The sequence below is a fragment of the Bos grunniens genome, chromosome 4 (assembly GCF_055505025.1).
Source record: "Bos grunniens cultivar Pamir isolate PY7600 chromosome 4, Bosgru_T2T1.0, whole genome shotgun sequence".
NCBI lineage: Eukaryota > Metazoa > Chordata > Mammalia > Artiodactyla > Bovidae > Bos > Bos grunniens.
Window position 1 is genome coordinate 71,043,106 of NC_141168.1, and position 27,055 is coordinate 71,070,160.

The following is a 27,055-nucleotide window of genomic DNA, read 5'->3' on the forward strand; positions in this document are numbered from 1 at the left end:
TGTTTCCCCTCTGTTTTCCTGTGGTTCATTTCTAGTTTCATGCCATTGTGGTCAGAGAAGATGATTAAAATATACTCTTAAATTTGTTGAGGTTAGTTTTGTGCCCTAGTATGTGGACAGTCCTAGAGAATGTTCCAGGTGCACTTGAAAAGAATGTACATTCTGGGTTCTTTGGATGTAATGTCCTGAAAATATCAATGAAATCTAACTTGTATATTTAGGATCTCTGTTGCCTTATTTATTTTCTCTCTAGAATATCTGTCCATTGATAAGAATGTGGTGTTAAAACGTCCTATTATTGTGGTCCCATCAATTTCTCCCTTTATGCCTGCTAGTATTTGTTTTATGTGTTTGAGTGCTCCTACTATATTAGGTGCATATACATTGATGAACGTAAAATCCTCTTCTTGTACTGATCCTTTTTTCATTATATAATGTCTGTCTTTATCTCTCTGTATGGCTTTTCATTTTAAAGTCTATTTTGTCTGATAGGAGTATCGCAACTTCCACTTATTTCTATTTGTATGTAACATCTTTTTTTCCAACTCCTCATTTTCAGTCTATGTGTGTCCTTTGCAGTAAGGTACATCTGTTGTAGACAACATATTGTAGGCTCTTGTTCTTTTTCCAGTCTGCCACTTTGTCTTTTGATTGGAGCATTCAGTTCATTGACATTTACGGCAATTATTGATACATATGTATTTGTTGCCACTTTAAACCTTGTTTCCAGTTGATTCTATGTTTCCTCCTTTTTCCTTCCTTTTTCTTTTTGTGGTTTGATGATTTCCAGTTCTGTTTCTGGTTTTTGTGAATCTAGTGTATATTTTTGATTTGTGGTTACCCTGTTTTTCAGATGTTAACCTCTTCCTATATCTGCTTTAGACTGATAGTCATATAGGCTCAAACACATTCTAAAAATAATCTACATTTTTACTCTCCTTGAAGCATTACTTCTTACTCTTGTTGAAACATTAAACATATGCTAAAGATTTTATCTAACTTGTTAATTAATGAGGAAACCAGCAAAATGTTACTACCAGTTACAACCAGTCCAAAGGGGAAATTTCAAAAGCACATGTATATCAGCCATCAGAAATGCTGAATTCAATTAGTCAGTATTTATAAGGCATCTTACAATTGCATCTCCTCAGGATACATTTTTTAAAGGAGTTACTTGTTATTTGGCTGTGCTGGGTCTTCATTCCTGCGTGCAGGCTTTCTCTCGTTGCAGAGAGGAGGGGCTCTCTTCATTGCAGTGCCCAGGTTGCTCATTGTGGCGGCTTCTCTTACTGTGAAGCATGGGCTCTAGAGTGCAGGCTCAGCAGTTGTGGTGCATGGGCTTGGCTATTCTGCAGCATGTGGGGTCCTCCTGGACCAAGGATTGTGCCCATGTCCCCCTGCATTGGCAGGTGGATTCTTAACCACTAGACCATCAAGGGAGCCCTCTCAGAATACGTTTTGCACCTCTATGGACAAGCGTTATTTGCATTGCTCTCGGTAGTACTCTAAGACTTAACAGAGTTATAAAGTAACTCAAAGACTATGGAAGACATTAATAATTAGGAAGAACGCAGTACACATGAACACTAGTAATTTTATTCTCATTTCTATGATTTTCACAATTTCTCCTGACACAGTTAAGTGTGATTGGAGGGAAGGGCTCTAAGAGGATTGGTTCTGTCTCTTGTTACCCAACATCCTGGTCTTTATTACTTCTTCCTCTGCCTTCCTGTTATGTCAGTTTATTTCAGGAGAATCAGAGGAAATGTTGATATCTGTGTAACCATGGGCAAGTTGCTTCTTTGTGCTTCAGTTTCCTCATCTGTAAAATGATAACTTAGTACCTAGTGAAGGCAATGGCACCCCACTTCTTGCCTGGAAAATCCCATTGACGGAGGAGCCTGGTAGGCTGTAGTTCATGGGGTCGCTAAGAGTCGGACACGACTGAGCAACTTCACTTTCACTTTTCACTTTCCTGCATTGGAGAAGGAAATGGCAACCCACTCCTGTGTTCTTGCCTGGAGAATCCCAGGGATGGGGGAGCCTGGTGGGCTGCCGTCTATGGGATCACACAGAGTCGGACACGACTGAAGTGACTTAGCAGTAGCAGCAGCAGTGCACAAGGTGAATATGTGAATTCAATAACTGAGTATGCCTCATTCTCCTTCAAAACACTTCCGCGTCTTTGCACTCACTGAAACCCTAAAGTATGCTAGTGTGACACCTTGCCACACAGGCACCCACCAAGGAGTGAAGTAAAAGAAGCATGAGCATCAAGCAGAGCTGATAGAGTAAGGATGGAGGACGGCTGTGGACCAGTATATGCTTTAGCCGAGTCATTTTATGCTCTGGATTTTAGTTTCCTCATCTTGAGGGCAAAGACTTAGGACTGTAATCATCCATGACTCTGTGTTAACCACTTGTGCATAGGAATGACACAGCTGTACACATTTATCAACAACTTAACACTTGGTCCTTTTTAACACTTTCCCATAAGTACTGAAATACATTTTAGAAATTCTGATAGGACTTATAAAGGTACATGGATGAACTTGAGTCCCCTGGCTTGCTCTAAAATGCCCTGTGAGCTCCATCTGCCATAGTCTGGTAACTAGAACATTCCAAGGCAGGTTCTGAGGTAAGAGGTGCCAGGATTACCTCAGGCCCAGGTCACTGTAGACTATATGAATTTTCCCTTCTTCCTCTATGAAGACAAGAACAGGAAAGTTGGTTTTAAAAGAGACCAAAGAGTAAATTTACTCTTTGTAAAGAGTGAGGGTTCTCTCCAGGTGCCAATGGGCTCTGCCTTTGATGACTCTGAGGTAACCCAGGGCAATTGACATCAGTCCTCTCGGGGAGCTTTGGCCGCTTCCTTTCTGCCTGAACACTTTGCAGGCATGCCCACACCCATCTGTCCTTCCACAGTTTTGGCAGCATGTGTCAGTTCCAAGGAGCATTGTGATCTTAGCCTCCTTTAGGTTCACAGAATCTTCTGAAAGGCCATTTAGCTGTTCCAATATCTCCTGAGACTTTGTAGCCCTCCACACATCCCGTCAGGACTTGCAAGCCTCCTTGTACCCAGGGAAGACTCCTGAGCCCTCACAAAATCCCCTTGAGTCTGGGAAGGATAGTGAGGTGAGTCACCAAGGAGCAAAAGGCTGGCCAGGCCACCAGCAGGACAACGATCGCCTGGCTGAGATAAGGCTGCACCAGGGAATTTCTCTCCAGGCTGCCTTCAAAGGAAATATCTTATCCCAGAGGTGTGAAACATTACATTCTCCCGCATTTGAGTTCAACCAAATGTATTTAACTATACACTTAGGTGGATTTTATGGTATGTAAATTATACCTAATGGAATTTACCTGCTTCAAAGGTCTTATGAATAGAGAAGTAGAGCTAGGACCCCACACTGCTAAGTCTGGGAGCTGCTCCTGCCCTGCAGCCCACCCATCCTCTGTTTCTGGGAGATGACAGAGCAGGAACGAGACGGGGAGACATCTGGAAAGATCCCCACCAAAAGACTGTGGGCTTTGAGGTGATTTTTATTTTCAGCTTCTTTATGTTATCTGATGTCAGGTCAATGAGCATATATTGTATTTCAGGGAAAGCACTAAAGCTGTTTTCTTTTTGGAAAAGAAAATGAGAGAAGCCAAGCCCTCGATTAAGAAGAGCTATACTGGGGGACTTCCCTGGAGGCCCAGGGGTTAGGACTCCACACCTTCAGTGCAAGTGGCACAGGATCAGCCCCTGGTCAGGGAACATGCTGTGTGACATAGGCAAATATATACACATATATATACTGTACTGAGAGGCTGGGCTTTCTAAGTGGCGTAGTAACCCATGCATGGTTATTTGAAAGTAAATTTATGAAATGTAAATGATGCTATCTCTTCAATTTTCGTTATAAAACTCTAGATACATATATCAGGCAAAAACCCCTCGAGATATGATAAAATCACCCAAGAATGCAACAAGCCTTTTAAGTTTACTTATTTCAAAAGGAAAACACTTTTTTGTGAAATCCCTGATGTTTGAAACAACTTTTAAATATACACCAATATTTAGTGTTTAGGGTTTCACATTTTGCACAATAATTTAAAAGACCAAAAGGGGAAATAGCATTTGATTAATAAAACAGATCACCAACCAATCAAATGAACAAACAGAAAAATCCTTTTATTTCAGTTAACCCCTGTGGATATTTCTACCTAAAAATCAAATGCTGCTCTCTGGTCTCTTACTCCGTGGTGCTTTGTGGGAGCTGTTGGGTTTTAAAAAGAAATAAAACAAGTTAGTTCAGCAGATATTGTCCACAAGCTTCCTCTCAGTCCCAAAGGGAAAAAGATGTGATTCCAGTCTTTGGAGTTTGCTTTTCAGTCTGTCAGAAGTGAACAGATTCATCTGGCCTGTAGGGAACAAAATTGAAAACTATCATGGCATCAACTTAAAATATAGCAATAAATAAAAACACAAGTAACAAGAACCACTGAAAAACTATTCTGAAAGAGCCTAAAGGCCTACAGAAGTAGTGTCAGAGGAACATTTATGGAATCTATAATCTGTCAATGTAGTATAAAAAATGAACAGTTTTGGCTTAATTCATAACTATCATTCTCCATGAGCTTGTAGGGATCCCAAATATGTCCTTTCAAGCAGCTAACAAACTTATCCATGGAAACTGCATAGGAGATTTTAAATGGGGAGTTTAATATACACGTGAGTTTAATGACGCGTGAGTGAAATTTAAGATCTGCCTTAGTTTTATTCCTATTATATAAGCCATCTTTGGAGGAGAATGCAGTTCCAAACCACGTGGAGTCCTGAACCACTTAAACCTGCAGTTTCTGCACTGGTTCTACATGGTGAACCACAAGGCAAGGGAAGCAATCATTTAGGACGAACCCGAGTCAACTGGACTTGACCAAGTGTTGAGAACCAAAAAGGAAGGATTCTGCTTGGTCCTCCTGGAAGTAGATTGGAGTGGGGTTAGGGTCTTTTCTGTCTAATTCAGCATGTTTTATAGCTGATAAGTGTCAAGCTGCCTGAAAATGATTACTGAAGCATGAACTAGAAAAAATGAATCAATAAAGAAAGGGAACAAAATATCCCTGCATTTTCCCTGGCAATTAAAATTGGCTTTAGAGAAAATGATAAGAGAAGAAAACAAAGAAGGTCTAAAAGATGGGGGGAGAAGAAAGGAAGTTACATTTTGTGAAGAAAGGCAGACGGTGATTGATTAGAGAAATAATAGTTGACTTAAATTACCACAGGACCTTATTAGGGCATGTAGGAGAATGTTCTAGCTGTTCTAAATTACTAGGCACTAGAGAAAATTGTCCCTCTCTTGTCTTGAATGCTCTACTCCCTGAAAATTTCATTTGATTACTTTCTGGGTCCATCCACTCTGACAACTTAGGCTGAATGAAAGCTGACACAGAGAAGTTCAAATCACATGCCCCATAGTTTAGAATCTAATTCCATATTAAGAGATTGAGACTTTTCTCATCTATAGATTTCTCCATATGTTATTTTAGATTATTTATTCATTTTTATTTTTGGCTGTGCTGAGTCTTCGTTGCTGTGCTGGCTTTTTCTGCAGTTGCTGTTAGCAGCGGCTACTCTCTAGTTGCGGTGTGCGGGCTTCTCATTGAAGTAGCTTCTCTTGTTGCACAGCACGAACTCTAGGACGCACATGGGCTCAGTAGTTGTGCTACGTGGGCTCAGTAGTTGCAACTCCTGGGCTCTAGAGCACAGGCTCAATAGTGGTGGCGCACAGGCTTAGTTGCCATGCAGCATGTGGGATCTTCCCGGATCAGGGATCAAACCCGTGTCTCCTGCATTGCTAGGCGGATTCTTTACCACTGAGCTACCAAGAAAGCCTCTCATTATGATTTTGTTGGTAGTTTCAGCAATTTAATGCTTAGTCCATTCAAAAAGAAAGCATCCACCGTGTGCTCTGAACTAAACTTGACATGTGGGAAAACAGCATGTAATATATTTTATATCCTTGACCAAAAACTTTGTAGGGTAGAAGATTATGCCCAAGTGACTTCATCACAGAAAGATAGATGACAAACTGCAATAGTTCCAAAAACTGTCCAGGATAGCAACTTCTTAAGGAGAATCAGTTCATTCCAGGACTGGAGTAGGAAGCAGAGAAGAACAGGCCAGATGTGTCTGAATTCTGCTAATGGTCTCCTTGGTGGAGATTAAGCAAAAGCCAGCAGTGGAAAATCCGTAAGACTTAAAATATTGATGATCTGTCCCCTGAGGCAGAGCCATGGAAAGAAGCTAATGTAAAGAGGGACGCACCTCAGAGGAGAAACAAAGTGCTCGGATCCCAGTAAAAGGAGAGGCTCAAGGTAGATATGGAAAGGGCAGATACCTAATATTGGGCCAAGCTACCTGCTAGAAAGGGACCTGCCGGGAGCCGGCATATTGCATATTGAGTGCAGCACTTTCCACAGCATCATCTTTCAGGATCTGGAATAGCTCAACTGGAATTCTATCTCTGCCAGGAGCCAGCGTGAGGAACTCCGCCCATGACAAAGGTCATGAGGAAGGAGGCTCGGCATACGCAAAGGCGGGATCAAGCCTCAGGAGTCCCCCTGGAAATTCTCGAGCATCTACCCCCAAAACCAGAGTCTGCCTACTTTCTGCTTTGTGCTTTCACCTATACCTCTGACTTTACGGGGGGCTGTCCCCCACTACCTCTCTCTGAAAAAAGAGTTAGCTTATAGCTCCAGTTAATAATTCCTGGGTGTGACAGTGTTTCAACCTACAAACTCCTTTGGAAATCCTCTAGCCTGCCTGAATAGGTTTTTCCAGCCACATGTGATTGTTCAGAGCCTCCCAACTGTGAGAGGCGGGAGATGTTCTAAACTGTCTAAACACAGAGTCCTTTGAGTAGTTAAAAGATTGATTAGAAATTGTATTGGTGAAGGGTTTTTCACTTATTGGGCCAATGTTTGCTAAGTCTCCATACCCCTTACCTACTGTGTCCTTGGCAGTGTATTGATTGGTATAATGGGTGTATAGAAATGTACGTAGTAGCCTCAATGTTTGCAACCTTGGACCCTTGAGTTAATTCTTTTTTTGATTGAGCACACCTCACCTTTGCCCTATAGAAATGCAACTCTGTCCAATGCTTTTCTGGAGGCTGGTGCCTGACTTTGGAATAATCACCTTTAGAGAAAAATAAGTTTCTTAAAATGTTAACAGGCCTCCTGGCCAGAAGATGATGTAATTCACCTGAACTTTTGCATATGAAAAGTTGTAAAGTCTGGCTTCGATTAGGATCAGGAACTGCTGTCCTTGCATGACTCTACCCCTTCCCCCATTATCCTCTATGCACAACTTAAGGTATAGAAACTACTTTGGAAAATAAAGTGCAGGCCTTGTTCACCGAAACTTGGTCTCCCCATGTCGCTCTCTCTCTCACTCTGGCTGAGTCTCCATCTGGAGCGCAGAACCCACCATGCTTACTAATTATGCCTGGGCTTCTAAGATCCGACCGGGGAGACCTCAGTGTCTCCTCTCCTTCCGGAGAATGGAAGGACGTCTGTGGCCTAGTAAGTGGTGCAAACTTCTTGTCTTGAAGTTTTATTGGTCTCCCGCGTAAACCAAGCTACTCAGCCTCTTTTCTCCACTGAATTTTCCTACTGAGCTATCCTCATTCTATTACTCTTTATATCCTTAATTAACATTTAATTAAGCAGTTGTTTCCTGATCCTCGCCTACGCCGTCTCTCCTTCAAATACCCTGGATCAGCCGGGGCTGGACCCCGGCAGGGACCCTAGACCAACCCTGTAGAACGGGAAGGAAAGAGAAAGCCTGCCTGGTGGGTGAGGAGTGCTGCCCCCTTGTGGGCACTAGAATACCCAGCACTGGGCCCTTGGTTACTGGATGGTGAGTGTGAGGAGGAGGAAGGAAGATCAGAGGATATGGAGGAGTTTACCTGCCAGAACTGAACCTTTGGCTTCTTGGAAACATGAGCAGCCCAGTTCATGGAGTCAGAGGAAGAGCAACAAGGATGGGTCTTCCCTGTGGTCCGTGCCATCACATTGTATAAAAGTAATTAGGGGGAGACTAAGAGCGATACTTCACCACCACAGAAAGGCTGTCATTTCATTGTGAAGAAGATGGAGTAGCCAGCTCTTCCTGGAGGAGAGAAGAAAAGCTTTAGACAGGGTGAAAGCTAAAGGACAAACAGCGATGGCAGAATGGTGTCCTGTGCGAAGGCATAAGGCATAACAGCACATGAATAGTGGGGGCAGAATGGGTGGTGCACAGCCACTCTCCTGCAGGGAACGTGGAGAGTCTGGGGCCAGCTTGGGCACATGTGTGGTTCTCCCAACTAAGAAACTCCTGCCAGTAAAAGGGACCTGATGCAGGTTTGTAAGCCAGGAAGTGACAGGTATAAGTCTGTGTTCTCTGGTGATGATGAGGATGAGGCTCAGAAGGAGTAAGGATGAGGGTTAGAAGGCACCTGGAGTCTGGGTCAGAAATGAGGATATCCCTGCTTAACATATTGATGTAAGGCAATAGAAGAAAGGATAAATGCAGTTGTTGTTTTAAAGCTGGCTTGACAGCATTTGGAAATCAGGGGATTTCCTTCATAAAAATTATTTGATGATCTCATCTTGAGAAAAGCTAAGAACCATACTAAAAATGTAATGTTTTAAAATTTCTGCCTTGAGTCAGTGAGGCACACAACTTTGTTTGGTCATCAGGACCTTGCCTCCAAAATACTAAATTTGGTCTTTCTAAGCAAAATAAAACAGTCAATAATAGCCTTCTCTCCCCACTTCCCAACACCAACTCCCCTTTCCTGCACCACACTGTTCTTGAAAGGATCTTGGGAATAAACAGCCAGTGAAAGGTAAACTTCTTAACAGTCTTGGGGGAGTAGAAATGGCGAGGATCAGGTGCTATTTCCAACTGTGCCTTTAAGTCTTGCAGGTGGGTATTGTCTGGGACCCAGTCTGAACCCCACAAGCTCCCTCTGAAAGGACAAGAGCAGTGTCCTAGTGCAAGCCAGGGCCCAAGGACAGTCACTGATGCTGAGCTGAGGGGAAACAGCAGAAGGAACAGCTATGGCCACTTCCCTCTTTGTCACTGGACCCCATCCATTGTTCAGAGTTCACGCTCAGATTTTGCCTCTATGTCTAAGGAGAATGGAAGGGAAAGGAAGAAATTAAGCATAGCTGTTACCAACCAGCATTCTTGGCCTTCCTCAGTCAATAGAAATTGAGTAGAGGCCATACAAGAACTTCAGGCAAGGCTTTATGGGGATCCCTGCTGCCGCAGTGGGGAGTGAAAACAACAAGTTCTTTGCTCGCTTGGTCCCTGCGCAGGGGCCAGCCTGCTCCTTATATGGGATGAGGGTAGGGGTGTGTCCAGGGGTCAGGCTGGAGGGTGGCTTAGGTGTTTTGCCCATCCCTTAGGTGGTGGTGTGTACAGGGGGCGTACACAGTACCTTGTTTTTGTTCCAGGCTCTTCAAAAGTGGCAACTGGGTTTTTTTGGTCTCTTTGTATCTTGTGGGTCCAGAATTTCCCCAGCTGCTCATGCACACAGGTATTTTTAGTCCTGTATAGTTTCTTTGGACTTTGTTGCTCAATGCAACATTTGTCCAGGGGCAAGCATTGCAGCCAAGGATCCCAGGTGCCAGGCCTGTCTCATAACTGAGGTTCCTGGCTTGAACAAATGGGCAGATAAAGATGCCATTAACTGAGATGGAAATGAAGAAGATGGACAGGTTTGAACAAAACAAGAGTTCGCCTGTAAACATCGTATGATTGAGGTACTGGTGAGTCATCCAGATAGAGATGTCCATAAGTGATTAGAAACAAGGAGCCGAAGCTCAGGGAAGTAGGTGGGTTAGAGAAGAGAAAGAAGTGGATTAAATCACTAACCTGTCTGAATGAGTTTTTCTGAGAAATGCACATAGGAAGAGACAGGGGACTCTCAGATGATAAAGCCAGAAGAAACATCAACATTAAAGAAAGTGAAAGTCGTTCAGTTGTGTCCAATTCTCTGTGACCCTGTGGACTATACAGACCATGGAATTCTCTGGGCCAGGATACTAGAGTGGGTAGCTGTTCCCTTCTCCAGGGGATCTTCCCAACCCAGGGATCGAACCCAGGTCTCCCACATTGCGGGTGGATACTTTACCAGCTGAGCCACAAGGGAAGCCCAAGAAGACTATAAAAGAAGAGAATATTTTCTGTTTTATCTATTTGGCATTTGAAAATATAAACATTGCTTGGTGACATTGATTTACTCAAATTCAATTAAATAATGGAGCCCATAAACCCATCATTTGCAATCTAGAAGATACTGAATAACATCATTTCCAGAACTTCTATATTAGAGCATGTACTGCCAAAGTCTCTGGGTAAGGGTAAAAATGGGGGGAAGTCTTTCAAGGCTGAGTGGATCCTGAAAAACTGACCTTTTGTGCCCTGAGGATGAACACACCTTGCGTCATGGGCAGCAGTTATAGGCAAGAACAGCAGAGGCCGTGGCCCAGCTAGCCTTCTGGATTTTTAATTTAATCTTTTTGTTCAGAATGAACCAATTCTTCTTTTTGATATTTGCCACTCTAAATTGATAGATGGGTTAGATAATTTTGTCTTAAAGTCGTATTTGTAAAGGGTGCGTTTACTACTTACATTCTAGGAGCCAGAATATTCCACGGACTGTCTCACTCTTTCTTTGTAAGTTTCATCCGACACAGCTTCTTTTCTCCAGGCCACCAGAATCTTGGTTTTTGAAGGCAAAGTTGGATGTACAAGCAAAACACACTACTACTAAGTGAATAGTGAAAACATCTGCACATGTCAACCACTCTCTTCCAGGTTCAGAGTTTACTTTGTAAAACATTATTGCAAGTAGTAATTAAACATTATTTGAATAGGCTCATACCTTTCATCCATACCCCACCTCATAAACAGTTCATTTTCTCAAACACCCGTGGCGGATTCATGTTGATGTATGGCAAAACCAATACAATATTGTAAAGTAATTAGCCTCTAATTAAAATAAATTTAATTTTAAAAAAATATAAAAAAAAAAAGAGGGCATGAGAACTCACTTGCTTTAATGAGCTTGTGTAAGCCTCTGATTTTTTGTGAATCTATCTCCTTAATATTACAGCAGCTACGCATAACCTAAGAACTTATAAATTTGGTAGGAATGTTGCAGTTTGTTCCTGTAGCCCTGATATCCACTCCTAGTCATTGCTTTCTGAAGTCTAGCACCTAAATCAGGGTGAAGAACATTTGCCATGAAGTCAAGCTCTTTCCCTCTGTATTGAGCGTGTGTGTGAGAGAGAGACAGAACCTAAGACACGCGACTCCACAGTCACCTTTTCTGGCAGGTTTCGGTATACCACTCATCTGGTTTTCCTCCCTCTGGTGCCCCAGGGAAAGCATTTTCTGCTTCAATTGACTCTCACTTTCAGGTATGCCTTTACATGCCCTGTTTGCTGCCTGCGCCTCTCAATGCGAGCTCTGAAATCCAGGTAAGGCTCCCTTTCGGTCTCACTGGCAAGTTGGCATTTTTTGGATTAAGTGAAGGCAGCTGCAAATTTAAAAGTTGTCGGGTAGATGGGGGACCAGCATAGAGAATAATCATTCCTTTTTCAGAACAATAACATTTATATATAGAGCTTCCTTGGTGGCTCAGCTTCCCAGGTGAATCTGCCTGCAGTGCACGAGATGTGGATTCTATCCTTGGGTCGGGAAAACCTGTTAGAGGAGGAAATGGCAACCCACTCCAGGATTCTTGCCTGGAGAATCCCATGCACAGAGGAGCCTGGCAGGATGGGGTTGCAAAGAGTTGGACAGAGCTCAGCAACTAAGTAACAATAACAACAACAACAAATTTGTACGCAAGACCTGTATACTTAATACAGTATCCAGTGGGATGGTCGATATATAGTTTAGAGAAGGGTGCAGCCAATGACCTGAGTTTTTCTGTTCCTTAAAGAAAGCTTCCAATGATACAGTGTTGAGCTGCACAATTTAAAGTTGTGTATTAGGGGGATACTTATTTTATCATGGTGATCTACGTTGTGACAGTTTAGAGACAGTTCAAATTCTATAGAGCTGTCCATATCTTCAAAATAATATCCTAGGTGTATGTAAATGATAAGTTTCAAGGAAAACATGGTGTCTGCTGTCACTGAAAGAAAAGTTAGCTTTAAAGCATTGCATTCCTCATGCTTATGCCATTTAGGTGACACAGGTGAAATAGTTCATGATTCCTGATGTAATGTGAAAAATAAAATGTGTTAAATAAGCATAAGGTTTCTATGAGAATTGTGGTTTTAAATGTATACAATAACTCAGGTGAGTCAAAAAAGAAGTTGAGTAGTAGTGTCAGTCACTCGGTCATGTCCAACTCTTGAGACCCCATGGACTGTAGCCCGTCAGGCTCCTCTGTGCATGGGATTCTCCAGGCAAGAATCCTGGAGTGGGTTGCCGTTCCCTTCTTCAAAGCATCTACCTGACCCAGGGATTGAATCCAGGTCTCCTGAATTGAATCCAGGTCTCTGAGCCACAAAGGAAGAATATAATGTTATAAATTTATTAAAATTATCCCCTGTGTTAGATATTACTGTGCCATTTTCAAAACAAAAGAACAGTAGTAGAAACAAGAGTGGAATGCAGGACTATCTATGGAGAGGCTGTTTACCGAATACGATTTGCGCCCACACTGTGGTTGAGGGGCTGGGCACTTTGACATGATATGCCCCTCGTGTTTTCATTTATTTTCATCCAAACTGGACAAAAAAATGAGGAAACTCTTGGACAAGATATAGGCCTGAGCACAGTCTTCAAGTTGAAGGCAAATGAGGTAAAGTTAATACACAATCAGCAATGAAAACCAGTTAGCGAAGCCAGAAAATTAGTTGTCAGTTTCATATATTTTACTGTTTATCACAGCACGTCCTCATTTTAAGACCAGCATAATCTAGCAACTTTCATGAAACAATTACCAAAATGCATCCAGTTCCTTTGTAACTATATTGACATGCTTTTCATCCCCAAAAGCAATAATATTATGTTAATTCCTGCTGATTCAGTTCAGTCACTCAGTCATATCTGACTCTTTGTGGCCCCATGGACTGCAGTATGCCAAGCTATTCACCACCAACTCCCAGAGCTTGCTTAATCTCACGTCCATCGAGTCAGTGATGCCATCCAACCGTCTCTGTTGTCCCCTTTTATGTGATTAATACATAGATCACTGAGCTTACCAATGAGTTTACCAAGAGAAAAAATTTCATGTAGCCCCACTGAGGCTTTGCAAATGTCAATGTGGTAAACCAACCAGAAAAGCAGGACCAATTAAATGTGTAGCTTGATAAAGGAAGGTATGGATGAGATGACCACAACACCTGGAACTGGGCTTTATGTACACCGAGGGGTTTTATCATGACTGGGTAAGTGATTGCAAATAACAGAACTTCTAAAAAGCTGATGGACTTACTATACATGATTAGTCTCTCAGTTGTATCTGACTCATTGAACTGTAGCCCATCAGGCTTCTCTGTCCTAGGCTCTTCTGTTCATGGGATTTCCCAGGTAAGAATACTGGAGCAGGTTGCCATTTCCTACTCCAGGGGATCTTCCAGACCCAGGGGTTGAACCTGCGTTTCCTGTGTCTCCTGCATTGCAGGCATATGCTTCACCCGCTGAACCATCAGGGAAGCACAGCTTCTGTAACACTCTTCTAGTTTGAAGCCAATCACCTAAAATGGGAAACAGAAAGCTGGGAGTAAGACTAGGGCTGAACCACTTAGGGAAGGAAAGGTGGGGTGGCGGGCCCTCAGCTAGGGGTACTGAAGCCACCTGCAGGGGTTCAGAACTCAGTATTGTTGATAGTTGAGGCTGATAGTTCTTTGTTAAGGGGACTGGGGCTGCCCTGTGCATTGTCAGATATGCGTTTAGCAGCATCTCTGGCCTCTACCCACTAGGTGTCAGTAGCATCCCCCTCCCCTGCTGTGACCAGGGGAAGCGTCTGCAGACACTTGCCAAATGTGCTCTGCGAAGGGGAAGCAGGGGAGGCGGAAACCAATCCTATGAGAACCCCTGCGCACGTGAGAAGAGGCAAGCTGCTATAGGCTTAAACATTTCAGTGTAATTGCAGAAATCAGCCATCATCCATGTTCACTGAGAAGGAAGGAGACTCAATTCCAGGAGGTAGAATTGAGTGAGGGGGAAATACGAGGAAATCAAATTGGTAACAGGAAGTCCAAGGTCCACTTGCTATATAACACAGAGAAGTAAGAAAATCAGGGGTAATTTCTGTCCCTTCATCATATTTTATTGGTTCATTTCAGGGAGAATATTTTTAGTCACCTGAATTAACCAGAACTAACTCACATCTGCCTCACAGATTTCAGAGAGCTGAAGGATTTTAAACCCCCATGTTGGCAGTCCTTTGGGGCCACTCCCATTATCTCAGTAGAGGAAAGGGAGCCGGGAACCCCAGCCCATCATTCTACTGGGCCCTGGAGAACCCCACAGGATGAATGCTTCGAGCTCCAGCCCAGTTCTTCTGACCTGAAAGCTGTAAATCCTTCACAGGATGTGGTTCAGGGTTGTTTCACAAAGCATAGTTCTAAGATCAGTTCTAAATGGAGACAAGGACTGTCTTCCAGCTGTGATATTAAAATACGTAGCACTGTGTAATCATCTCTAGCCTTCTATACCATCCAAGTGCTTCCTATTACATCATTTAAATCTTCAGATTAAAAGACAGACCCAGTTTCATAATGGGGCTCTGGAAAACAATATTTACATATATAATAAAATCAGGAACTTGAAGCCACAGAAAGAGACTGTAGAGGAAGAGGCAGGAAAAAGTTTAGCACCAGGGAACACCCAGGGTTGACAATTTACACCAACATTTTGAAACCAAGACGAAGGGGCATCTCTAGGGCACAGCTGAGGCCTTCCAGTGAAGGCAGAGAAGCTGAAGTTAATGGAATAGCCAGTAAATAAAAATCAAGCTAGAAATATCATGTCACTTAGTGCTGAGGTCAGAGACTGGCGTATTTTAAACCCCTGCCCCCTTCCCCTCAACAATCTGCCTCTTTCTGCAGCCCCTGGGAACTACTGATCTACTCTTTCCGTACATTGGCCTAGTCTGCATACTTCAAATAAATAAAACCATTGTGGACAATTTGTGGTCCTTTGTGACTGACTTCTTTCAATTAGCATGATATTTCTAAGATTCATCCATGTTGTAGCATGAATCAATAATGCACTATTTTTTTATGCTAAGTAATATTCCATTATAGGGATATGCCATATTCTATTTATTCACCATTGGGTAGACATTTGGGTTTTTCCTATTCTTTTTTTTTTATCTTTATTTTATTTTTAAACTTTACATAATTGTATTAGTTTTGCCAAATATCAAAATGAATCTCTTTGGCTATCATGAATAATGCTGCAATTAACATTTATCTACAATTTTGTATGGATGCATGCTTCCATTTCTCTTGGGTAGATACCTAGGAGTGGAAACATTCTGTTTTTTTTTTTTTTTAAATATAATTTGTCTAGACCTTCCTATTAGATTGTAAACCCTTAAAGGCAAATATTCATCTTTTAGCCCCTGGTAGTACCTAGAAAAATATCAAAAATATTTGCTGACTTGAATTCATTGCAGCTTTCATTTTGGGGTTTAAAATACCCATTCCATGGGTTGTCTTTTTGTTTTGTTTATGGTTTCCTTCACTGTGTAAAAGTTTTTAAATTTGATTAGGTCACATTTGTTTATTTTTGTTTTATTTTTATTACTCTAGGATGTGGATCAAAAAAGATCTTGCTGTAATTTATGTCAAAGAATGTTCTGCCTGTTTTCTTTTAAGAATTTTATAGGTTCTGGCCTTACATTTAGGTCTTTAATCCATTTTGAGTTTATTTTTGTGTATAGTATTAGAGAATGTTCTAATTTCATTCTTTTACATGTAAGTGTCCAATTTTCCCAGCACCACTTAATGAGGATATTGTCATTTCTCTATGTATATTCTTGCTTCATATGTCACAGATTAATTGACTGTAGGGGTCTGGGCTTATTTCTGGGCTTTATATCCTATTCCATTGATCTATATTTCTGTTTTTATACTAGTACAATACTGTTTTGATGTCTGTAGCTTTGCAGTATAGTCTGAAGTCAGACAGTCTGATTTCTCTAGCTCTGTTTTTCTTTCTCAGGAATGCTTTGGCTATTTGGGGTCTTTGTGTTTCCATACAAATTTAAAACGTTTTGTGAAAAATGCCATTGGTAATTTGATAGGGAGTGTATTGAATCTGTAGATTTCCTTTGGCAATGCAGTCATTTTGACAATATTGATTCTTCCAAATCAAGAACATAATATATCTTTATCCATCTATTTGTGTCATCAGATATTCTGATTTAATTTGTGTGGAATACTATGGGCAGCAGGATTTTTAAAGCTCCCCAGGTTTAACAATCCTCTGAGAATGGAATTCAAGAGGCAAGCATGTATATGGGACAAACTAATGAGTTTTAGATGTTTTGGTTTTAGATATTTAGATAGAGCTTATTTCCAAATAAGTATGCCACAGTGGGTACACTTCTCAGTGAGTGATTTCTGTATAGCATTCAAGATGTAAAATGAACCCAAGCCATGTGAAGAGCTTCCCAGAATGGGAAATTTGCCTACAGTCAGTCATTTCAAACACCCTTAAAAAAAACTTCATAAAGAGGCTGGCATTGAAGTTCAGGTGTGTGGCATTCAAGGCAAAGGAATCTGCATGAGAAAAGGGTTCAGGAAGTAGGAAATGCTGTATTGGTGCTACAGGGTAGGGAATGAAAGATTAGAGGGATTGAAATGTGGGACTCGCAGGAGAAACCAAAATCTCACTAGGAAAAGCCTTGAAGAAGAGAATGTCAAAAGAAAAAAAAAAAGTCTCTTAACACAGGGAGCTATATTCAATATCATGTGCAGTTCAGTTCAGTCCCTCAGTCGTGTCCGACTCTTTGTGACCCCATGAATCACAGCACACCAGGCCTCCCTGTCCATCACCAACTCCCGGAGTTCACTCAGACTCACATCCATCGAGTCAGTGATGCCATCCAGCCATCTCATCCTCTGTCGTCCCCTTCTCCTCCTGCCCCCAATACCTCCCAGCATCAGAGTCTTTTCCAATGAGTCAACTCTTCGCATGAGGTGGCCAAAGTACTGGAGTTTCAGCTTTAGCATCATTCCCTCCAAAGTAATCCCAGGGCTGATCTCCTTCACAATGGACTGGTTGGATCTCCTTGCAGTCCAAGGGACTCTCAAGAGTCTTCTCCAACACCACAGTTCAAAAGCATCAATTCTTCGGCGCTCAGCCTTCTTCACAGTCCAACTCTTACATCCATACATGACCACAGGAAAAACCATAGCCTTGATTAGATGAACCTTTGTTGGCAAAGTAATGTCTCTGCTTTTGAATATGCTATCTAGGTTGGTCATAACTTTCCTTCCAAGGAGTAAGCGTCTTTTAATTTCATGGCTGCAGTCACCATCTGCAGTGATTTTGGAGCCCAAAAAAATAAAGTCTGACACTGTTTCCACTGTTTCTCCATCTATTTTCCATGAAGTGATGGGACCAGATGCCATGATCTTCGTTTTCTGAATGTTGAGCTTTAAGCCAACTTTTTCACTCTCCACTTTCACTTTCATCAAGAGGCTTTGGAGTTCCTCTTCACTTTCTGCCATAAGGGTGGTGTCGTCTGTATATCTGAGGTTATTGATATTTCTCCCAGCAATCTTGATTCCAGCTTGTGTTTCTTCCAGTCCAGCATTTCTCATGATGTACTCTGCATATAAATTAAATAAGCAGGGTGGTAATATACAGCCTTGATGTACTCCTTTTCCTATTTGGAACCAGTCTGTTGTTCCATGTCCAGTTTTAACTGTTGCTTCCTGACCTGCATACAGATTTCTCAAGAGGCAGGTCAGGTGGTCTGGTATTCCCATCTCTTTCAGAATTTTCCACAGTTTATAATAAGCCATAATGGAAATAAAATTCTCTCCTGTAAGTACATGAAAAATATTTTATATTCACTGCTCTTCTAGCAAAAACATTAACAATGATGAGGTATAATTTTTTGCTTTTTAAATTGACAAGGTTTAAAATTTTCTATTCAGGCCAATGGTTGTTCCCATAGTCTGTTGGTGAGAGTATAAGTTGGGACAAACTTTCCATGTGGCTGTTGATAACAGCATCAACATTTCATTTACACACGAGCACATGTACACTCTTTGATCCAGGGCTTCCACTTCATATCCTGAGGAATAGTTAAGGATATGAACAAAGACTTGGCAAAAATATTTGTAACAGGAAAATATAAGAAAGGAAGTGCATGTCAACCTGTAGAGCATTTGTTAAACTCTGGTTCCTGCATTCAGGAGTATACCATCCAGTCATTTAAAATACTGGTACAGGAGAGCATTTCACTTCCTCTCTTCTCTCACAGAGGCCCATGGGTACTTCCATCTGTGTCAAGGTCCCTTACAACAGTGACTTGTGGGGGCCCTCTGTCTAGAGGGGCATAGCTGAATCTACAAAGGGGGACACAGCTTGGGTTTGTGGAAGCCCCTCAGTGGTCCTGATATCCTTCCATAAGTGGAAATTCCCTGATGTAAAAATGTTTTTCTTGGTACAGAAAGATGCCTGGGATGTATAGATTTAAGCAAGCATGCAGTATTGTACTACTTTTGGGAAATATTTATATGCAAGCAAAAAAGTATGGAAAAACAAAGAGCAAGATATTAACTACTTTTCTCTGGACGGTAGTTCAATGGGTAACAATTCAACTTTGCCTTCTTATTTTTCTATTTTTTCAACAGTAAGTACACATGTTCATTGTATAATTAAAGTTTTTTCTAAATAAATAAAATGGACAAAATAGATTAATGATTACATTCTGTGACTTCAGAAACTATAAAACAAATATTTGCAAAAAAGTGTATACCCTTATTATTTAAGGAGTTGGGCACTGTGGGTATTTTTGTGTCTCAAAGAATCATCAGATATACTTGAAACTAATGAAACATTGTAAATTAACTATTCACTTAGGTTTTTAAAAGGAGAGAAAAAGAAGACTAAAGGATGATAAGTACCGAAAGAAAGACCATCAGACAAATTTTCCAGTCACTTAAAATTGATGACAATTTTTTATTCTATCAGTTACTGACTTTACCTTCCTTTTGTTTCCCCCCTAAACCTAGCAGAACTGAATTTAATTTTTTCCTGACAAAAGAATGCAATTTCAACTGAACTTTCTTTTGCACCTTGGTGAGTAATGTCAAAATCCATTTTCTGTTTGAATTGAATTGTTCTAAAATATTTACTGGAAATAGGTTTTAAACATATCCACCCCTTTTTTCTATACTAACAAGATATTCGCATGACTCTTCTGTTGTATAACTGTGTCAAGCAACCAGAAAGTTTCATTCAAACACGGCTAGTATCCCCACATAGCTATTTCTGTCAGTCTTTAGTGGAGTATTCACAGCAGCAGATAAAGACACTTAAAAGAGCAAAATACTTTCAGATTCTTAATTTACAAATACAATGCATTTTAATTTTTAAAAATAGCTCTGCTTTGAATGTAGCACTTAACCTAGTGATGAAATCTCATAAAGGATTTGTAGGCAAAATTCTCTTCTGAGTAAGTAGCAGCTCTGAGCTAAAAGGCCAAATTCTCCATGACTGAGCAGTCTTTAATAAGCTGAGAATCACTTACATTAGTCATAGAGAAGAGGTTGCCAACAATTACTCTCTTTGATCCTGAACTTTTTGTGTCTATAACAGCCCTGCTTTGGGTGAGTACCATCTAAATTGCTTAGAATCTTCAAAGATTCATGCTGAATTTCTTAATGGCAGCAGACTCGAAGAATCTCTTTTAATTTTACAATTCCCAAGTGAGTGAGTGAAAGTTGCTCAGTCTTGTCTGACTCTTTGCAACCCCATGGACTGTAACCTGCCAGTCTCCTCTGTCCATGGAATTCTCCTGGCAAGAATACCAGAGTGGGTTGCCGTTTCCTTCTCCATACAATTCCCCAACGCTGAGACAAATTCTCAGTTGGCTTGACTGGTCATAATGGAAAGAACAGCTGTAGATGGTAAATGTTCATTTGTTCTCTGTAGAAAGTTTTCTGCCTCAGAGATGAGCCACCAGCCACTGGAAGAGAAGACTCACTGGTCTGTACTCCCTCAGAACTAGGAAGGCTAGGTCTGGCCTCAGAGAGGCCGAGAAGAGTTGGTTTCATCTACATCTGTTTTACTGTTGTTCTGTTTTCTTTGTTGTTTGAGGGGAGTGGGGTTTTATTGGCCACTCTATGGGCATGCAAGATTCTTAGTCTCCTGACCAGGGATTGAACCCACACATTGGTCAGGAGACGACGCACAGAGTCCCAACCACTGGACCACCGGGGAAGTCCCCATCTGCATCTGCTTTGGTTGTTCTCTTAGCGATTAAACCAGTGTTCAAAACCAGAAGCAACCAATCACAGCATCTTCTCCCAGCCCCTCCACAGGGTAACTTACTCACATCTTGCCAAAGTTCTAAACCTCCCCACAGCATCTCAGAGAGGCTTCCTCAATCAGGAGACACTTCCTCTCCCCCAGACTCTACTCAGCCTTCCTCCAGGGGATCTTCCCAACCCAGGGATTGAACCCTTGTCTCTTGCATCTCCTGCATTGGCAGGCAGATTCTTTACCACTGAGCCACCTGGGAAGCCCATAGTTCAACCACAGGCATTTATAGAAACACCTGCTGCTGCTGCTGCTGCTGCAAAGTCGCGTCAGTCGTGTCTGACTCTGTGCGACCCCATAGACGGCAGCCCAACAGGCTCTTCCGCCCATGGGATTCTCCAGGCATGAGTACTGGAGTGGGGTGCCATTGCCTTCTCCGATATAAATACCTATGCTTATTTAAACCCCCTGTCTTGCATTCTGGCAAAGGAAGATAAAGAATCATAAAATTGGTCCCAGGCTTGGGGAACTGTTTACAAAGCACACATCTTAACCAATCTGCATCCTTTGCATGTTTTCTCACTCCTAGTAATGTATGTGAGTATGTAAACGAATGTGTATGTGTAAAGCTTCTGAACTCTGAAGTGAATTCTAATGTAGATGAAAACACTGTGTGTGTTTAATAAAAGTGTAACAATGTGCAGTTACTGAGATCATATAGTAATGGTTATATCTATAAAATGACCCTTGACTTTACAGAAAATTTACTGTATATTTTCTTTAAATCACCAGCTTTCCAAAATTCATTTTTAATAAGATCCTGTCCTCAAATTGTATGTAATTTTTTAGCAATACATTGGTTTTCTAAAGACTGAAACATCATTATTCTCTGAATCATTTCCAACCTAATGCTCATGTAATAACTTGGCAATTGAAAGCTTTAATCCAGGAAGGATATTTCTGAGTCTATCTATGTTCAGGCATGAAGCTTTAACTACTTAATGTTTCTAGCCTCTTTCTGCCAAGTATTTTAGATCAAAAGTTTATATTTGACTGTAGAATATTACACGAATAATAGTTCCATTTCCCAAAGTCTTGGAATACTTTTTATTTCTGAAAAGTACATACCTGATTAAAACAAGTTTGGCCAAGTCAGGTTATAAAAACATGTTTAATCTTTAAGGTAACAATTCCAATAAAATAATTCAGGATGAAACTTGTCTAAAAGAATAAATCCCTGGGAGGGAAATCTTAGCTAGTCCACATGTAGCACTAACAGAGATTTTATACCTGACCTTTTTGAAAAAGCCTCTGTCTGTTAAGTCCAAACTTCAAATTAGGTGTTTATCTTATCCTTAATGCCAATTCTAGGAAATAAAAGGAACTTTGGGTTTGGATTGTTGGGTGAATAAAAAGAAAAAATCCATGTTAACCAAGCTAGAATCACTTATTATACAATAAGATTTTTAAAGTGTATGAGGGGAACTTACCATATCTCAAAGAGAAAGAAATGTCATGCTTTGTTGTAGTATAATAATCTTTACAAGGAGATGGAAGATGGAAAATTCCCAAAAGTGACATTTGGTAACCTATGGGGAAGGAGACATTATGATCATATTCTTAACTGTAGAACCATGATCTACATATGTTTGCTGCTGCTAAGTCGCTTCAGTCGTGTCCGACTCTGTGCGACCCCACAGACGGCAGCCCACCAGGCCGCCCCATCCCTGGGATTCTCCAGGCAAGAACACTGGAGTGGGTTGTCATTTAATCACAGAATCATCAGATGAACAGAATAGATGTGGGAAATGTGTACACAAGAGAGAGAGTATTTTTCAATAGCCTGTATTTTTGGAGAGCAAGTTGAAGGAAAGTAATCCATTAAATGCAAAACAAATCCATGAAGAAAACTCTTACTTTTACCATCAAAAAACCTGAGGAGAAAGCAAGCTTATTCCACAGTATGGTAATTATTTTTCCTTTTAGGCTCATCCCTCCCACCTCTGTCTGCTTAAAACAGAATTTGCCGTAAATTCTCTTGTCTCAAAGGAATAATATATAGGAGCAGCTGGAACCCATCCTGTGTGTATTATTTTAGAGTGTGGGATTTACATGATTCACCATCCAGAGGCCGATGGGGATGATTTTTGAGGAGAGAGAGAATTGTTTGGTTTTTTACAATTTTTTTGCATTGAGATAATTGCAGATTCTCATGCAGCTGTAAGAAATAATACAGAGAGATCCCATTTTACCCAGTTTCTACAAATGATAACACTTTGAGTAACTACGGTACAATATACAGCCGAGAAGCTGACACTGAAATAGTCCACTAACCTTATTTAGAGTCCCCCAGTTTTACATGTTCCCTTTCGTGTATGTGTGAGTGTATGTCTGTATATTTAATTCTATGCAATTTTATCAAAAGCCTAGATTCATGAGCCCGTCACCACAGTTAAGGTAGAGAATAGTTCTATCACTTCAAGGATTCCCCCAGTTAGTTCAGTCACTCAGTCGTGTCCGACTCTTTGGGACCCCATGGACTGCAGCATGCCCGGCTTCCCTGTCCATCACCAACTCCCGCAGCTCTATCAAACTCAAGGATTCCCTAGTAATACCCTTTTATATCCACATCCAGCTCCCTTCCTCCCTGCCTCTATCACCCCTGGCCACCATGCATCTGTTACCCATCTCTATAATTTCATCATTAAAGAAATGGAAATATGCAGTACATACTTTTTGAGGTGGGCGTTATTTACTCACTGTAATTCCTTGGGTATTCATCCACAGTGTTGTATGTATCAATGATTCCTTCCTTTTTTTACTGCTCAGCACCATCCCAAGGTATGGACAGACTACACTTTACTTAGTGAGTGATAGTCTCTCAGTCGTGTCCAACTCTTTGCGACTCCATAGACTGTAGCCCACCAGGCTCCTCGGTCATGAAATTCTCCAGGCAGGAATACTGGAGTGGGTTGCCATTTCCTTCTCCAGCAGATCTTCCCGACTCAGAAATTGAACATGGGTCTCCTGCATTGCAGGCAGATTCTTCACCATCTGAGCCACCAGGGAAGACTTAACCATTTACCCATTGAAAGACATCTGGGTTCTTTCCAGTTTGGGGCTATTATAAAGATGCTGTACAGTTTTTTGTGTGAATATAAGTTTTAATTTTTCTGGGATGATTACCTAAGAGTGTAAGTGCTGGGTTGTATGATAAGCACATGCTTAGCTTTATAAGAAACTATCATACTTTTCCCCAGAGTGACTGTTCCATTTTATATTCCTACCAGCAGTGTATAAGTAATCCAGTTTTTCCACATCCTCTGTAGCAGTTGGAGTTACCAGTTTTTTTTTGTTTGTTTGTTTTGTTTTTTAGCTATTCTGATGGGTATGCAGTACTATTGTGATTTTGATTTGCATCTCCCTAGTGACTAATGATGCTGAACATCTTCTCAGGTGCTTATTTGCCATCTATGTATTTCCTTCATTGAAATGTCTATTCATGCTGCTTGCCATTTTCAATTGGATTGGTTTTTTAATGTTGAGTTTTGAGAGCTCTTTATATATTCTCTGGAGAAGGAAATGGCAGTCCACTCCAGTATTCTTGCTTGGAAAATCCCACTGACGGAGGAGCCTGACGGGCTTGGCGGGCTACAGTCCATGGTGTTGCAAAGAGTTGGACATGACTGAGCGACTAACACTATATATTCTAGGTCAAGGGGTTTGTCAGATATGTGATTGGTAATTATATTCTCCTTGCTTTTTTACCTCTTCATAAAGTTTTTAATTTTGATGAGGTTCCAGTTTACCAGTTTTCCTTTTATGAATCATGCTCTTATTGTCAATTCTAAAAATGCTTTGCCTAGCCCTAAATTGCCCAAATCTCCTATGTGTTTGTAGGAGTTTTATATTTTACTTTTTAAGTCCATGATCCATTTTTGTTAATATTTGTATACAGTGTGAGGTTTTGGTTATAGTTCATTTTTTTGCCTCTGAATGTCCAACTGCTTCAGCACTGCTTGTTGAGAGACTGTCCTTCATCCACCTTTGAACCTCAAAAATCAGTTGATCATATTTGTGTAGGTCTATTTCCAAGATCTCTATTCTATTAATCTATGGGTCTGTCTCTCCACCAATATTACATTTTCTTGCTTACTGTGGATACATAGTAAACCTTAATATCAAGTAGAAATATTATTTAAATTGTTTTAGCTCTTCTGGGTCCTGTGTCTTTCAATCCAGAGGCTGTTTGATTTCTGCAAAATTATCATGTCTGCAGTTTGAGTTGCAATCAAGAGAAAACTAGTTCCTAGATTTTGGCTTTAAGAAGCAAAAAAAAAAAAGAATTCTAACCATTTAACTGAATTTTTAAAAATACTGTCCTGTTCAAATATGCTTTTAAAAGAAGTATGAAAGTGAAAGTTTCTCAGTCGTGTCTAACTCTTTAGACCCCATGGACTCTACAGTTCATGGAATTCTCCAGGTCAGAATACTGGAGTGGGTAGCCTTTCCCTTCTCCAGGGGATTTCCCAACCCAGGGATCGAACCCAGGTCTCCCGCATTGCAGGCGGATTCTTTACCAGCTGAGCCACAAGGGAAGCCCAAAAAAGAAAATAAAAGTGAAACTATTTCTATAAATAGCTATCAATAAAATAGAGGACTCACATTATAGCTTTAGCATAATGTATTTAGCTTTAGAGTGTGTTCAGTTTAGACCTTATTCCCAGTAAGACTTTTGCTTTCTTTTATTCAGTCCAACAGTAAACAAAATCTACTAATATGTTAAGGGTTATAAGTGTGTAACTTAAACATTAAGGAATAAAGCAGACAAGCTGCGCAGGCAGGAAATAGTGTGGATTGCCCACCCTGTCTTCACATATAGAGATTTAAGTTATATTAACTCAGAATTTAACATTTTAAGACAAACAGACTTTAAAAATCATTTTTAAACCAACATTTAAGGATATTATCTCAGAGGTTTCTCATGAAAAGTAGAGAATTGTGACAATTGAGATAGAGCTGCCCTTTAATGCTCTGTGATTGAACCCTTCATGACAGATCTGTTGCCTGGCAGGTACCAAGGGTTAAGTGTACTATACAGTCTGGAATTCCATCTGTACCATCTTTTATCTCAAAGAAACATGATCTGTTCCATGATGTGTCTGAATCCAGCACTCCAGGTTGTAAAGGGAGGTCAACTGAATTTACATATTTTAAGAGAAAGTTATTTCCCAAGGATTTCTTAATTTCTCCAGTTGAATTTCCTCCAGGTTGGAACAACAGATATAAGAGGCAGGATTAGGACTCTCCTTCCTCATGTCTGTGTATTTGTCTTTATTATTTGCCCTAAAAGGACACACAGAGAATTTCCAGTGAATGGAGGTTGTTTAAGGTCAGGTTTCCTAGAAGCAGAGCCTGAGACAAGGATTTGTGTGCAAGTAATTTACTGAGGGAGTGCTCTGAAGAAGGAGGGAGTGCTCTGAAGAGGGAGAGAGTGAGAGCAGTAGAGCCAGAATGGGGTCCCAGCAGGAGTCCAGCTTCAACCTCCTCCCAGAAGAGACTTTGAGCATAAACTGCATCACAGAGTGGATCCCACCTGAGGCAGTGGCTGAGAAACGTGCATCCATAGGTCACTGGCTTCAGCTGATCCAGGTGGGGACATGAGCACAGATGGCATAACCGCCTAGGCTAAGAGATTTCCATCAGGTTGCAGTTGCCAACAGTATCCACCAGCAGGGTCCTCATGATCACAGAACTAGTATTAAAAATAGGTGGACTGTCAACTCTCCCACTTAACCAGTCACTTCTTTAAGCCTTCTACCACCCTTAGACTGTCTCATGTGTTCTGTTTCTATCATGTTTTCAAGGGTTGCTCAGTTACGTGGAAGCTCAAGATGAATGCAGCAGAGGTGCCTGTCAGCCCCCAACTGGCGATCTCCCGGTGGGTCGCAGCGGGCAGCTCACGGCTTCTTCTACCTGTGGACTGGACAGAGCCCAGAAATACTGCATCCTCAGCTACCTCGAGGTGGGTTGGATCTTTGTTTACTTGTTGGGACATGATTTCATCAGTGATGTAGATTTTTTCCAAGTACATCTAGGGCCATCCAGACAACAGGAGAAAAAGGAAACAGTCCACCTTCCCAAACATCAGAGACACAAGTGATTCAATTCAACATCTGGGAAACCATCACCAACTGGGGAATAAGGAAGACAGGCTTCATCTATTTCTTGTTACCTTCAGAATTAAACAAAAAAGGTGGATTTTCTTTGTTCAGTCTTTGAAGGGACTACTATACAATATATGTTCTAACGGGCTGCTTTAGTGACTCCAGTGGAGTGGACTTATTAAATAATTGATGAGTTGGATGAAGATGGAAGATCCTCAGGGTTCAGGGTTATTATGCTAACATGGGCTCTTACTGCCCTACTTTAGATGGAGATGGACAGAGTGTAGACTTGAATTGATTGTCTGCCAGTGTCTCAATGCCACTTGGAAATTGTCTTGTTTAGAGACTATCAAGTCCCAATTTGAACATCTTT

General features: G+C 41.1%; 1 protein-coding gene across 1 annotated transcript in view; it reads left to right on the forward strand.

The window, feature by feature from the left end:
• LAMB4 (laminin subunit beta 4) overlaps window positions 1-27,055 on the forward strand; it is a 156,560-nt gene that overhangs the window by 18,847 nt on the left and 110,658 nt on the right. Inside the window, 2 exon segments of the mRNA XM_086396831.1 lie at window positions 19,270-19,333; window positions 26,383-26,540. Coding sequence (XP_086252957.1) covers window positions 19,300-19,333; window positions 26,383-26,540 — 192 coding nt within the window. The 5' untranslated portion in view covers window positions 19,270-19,299.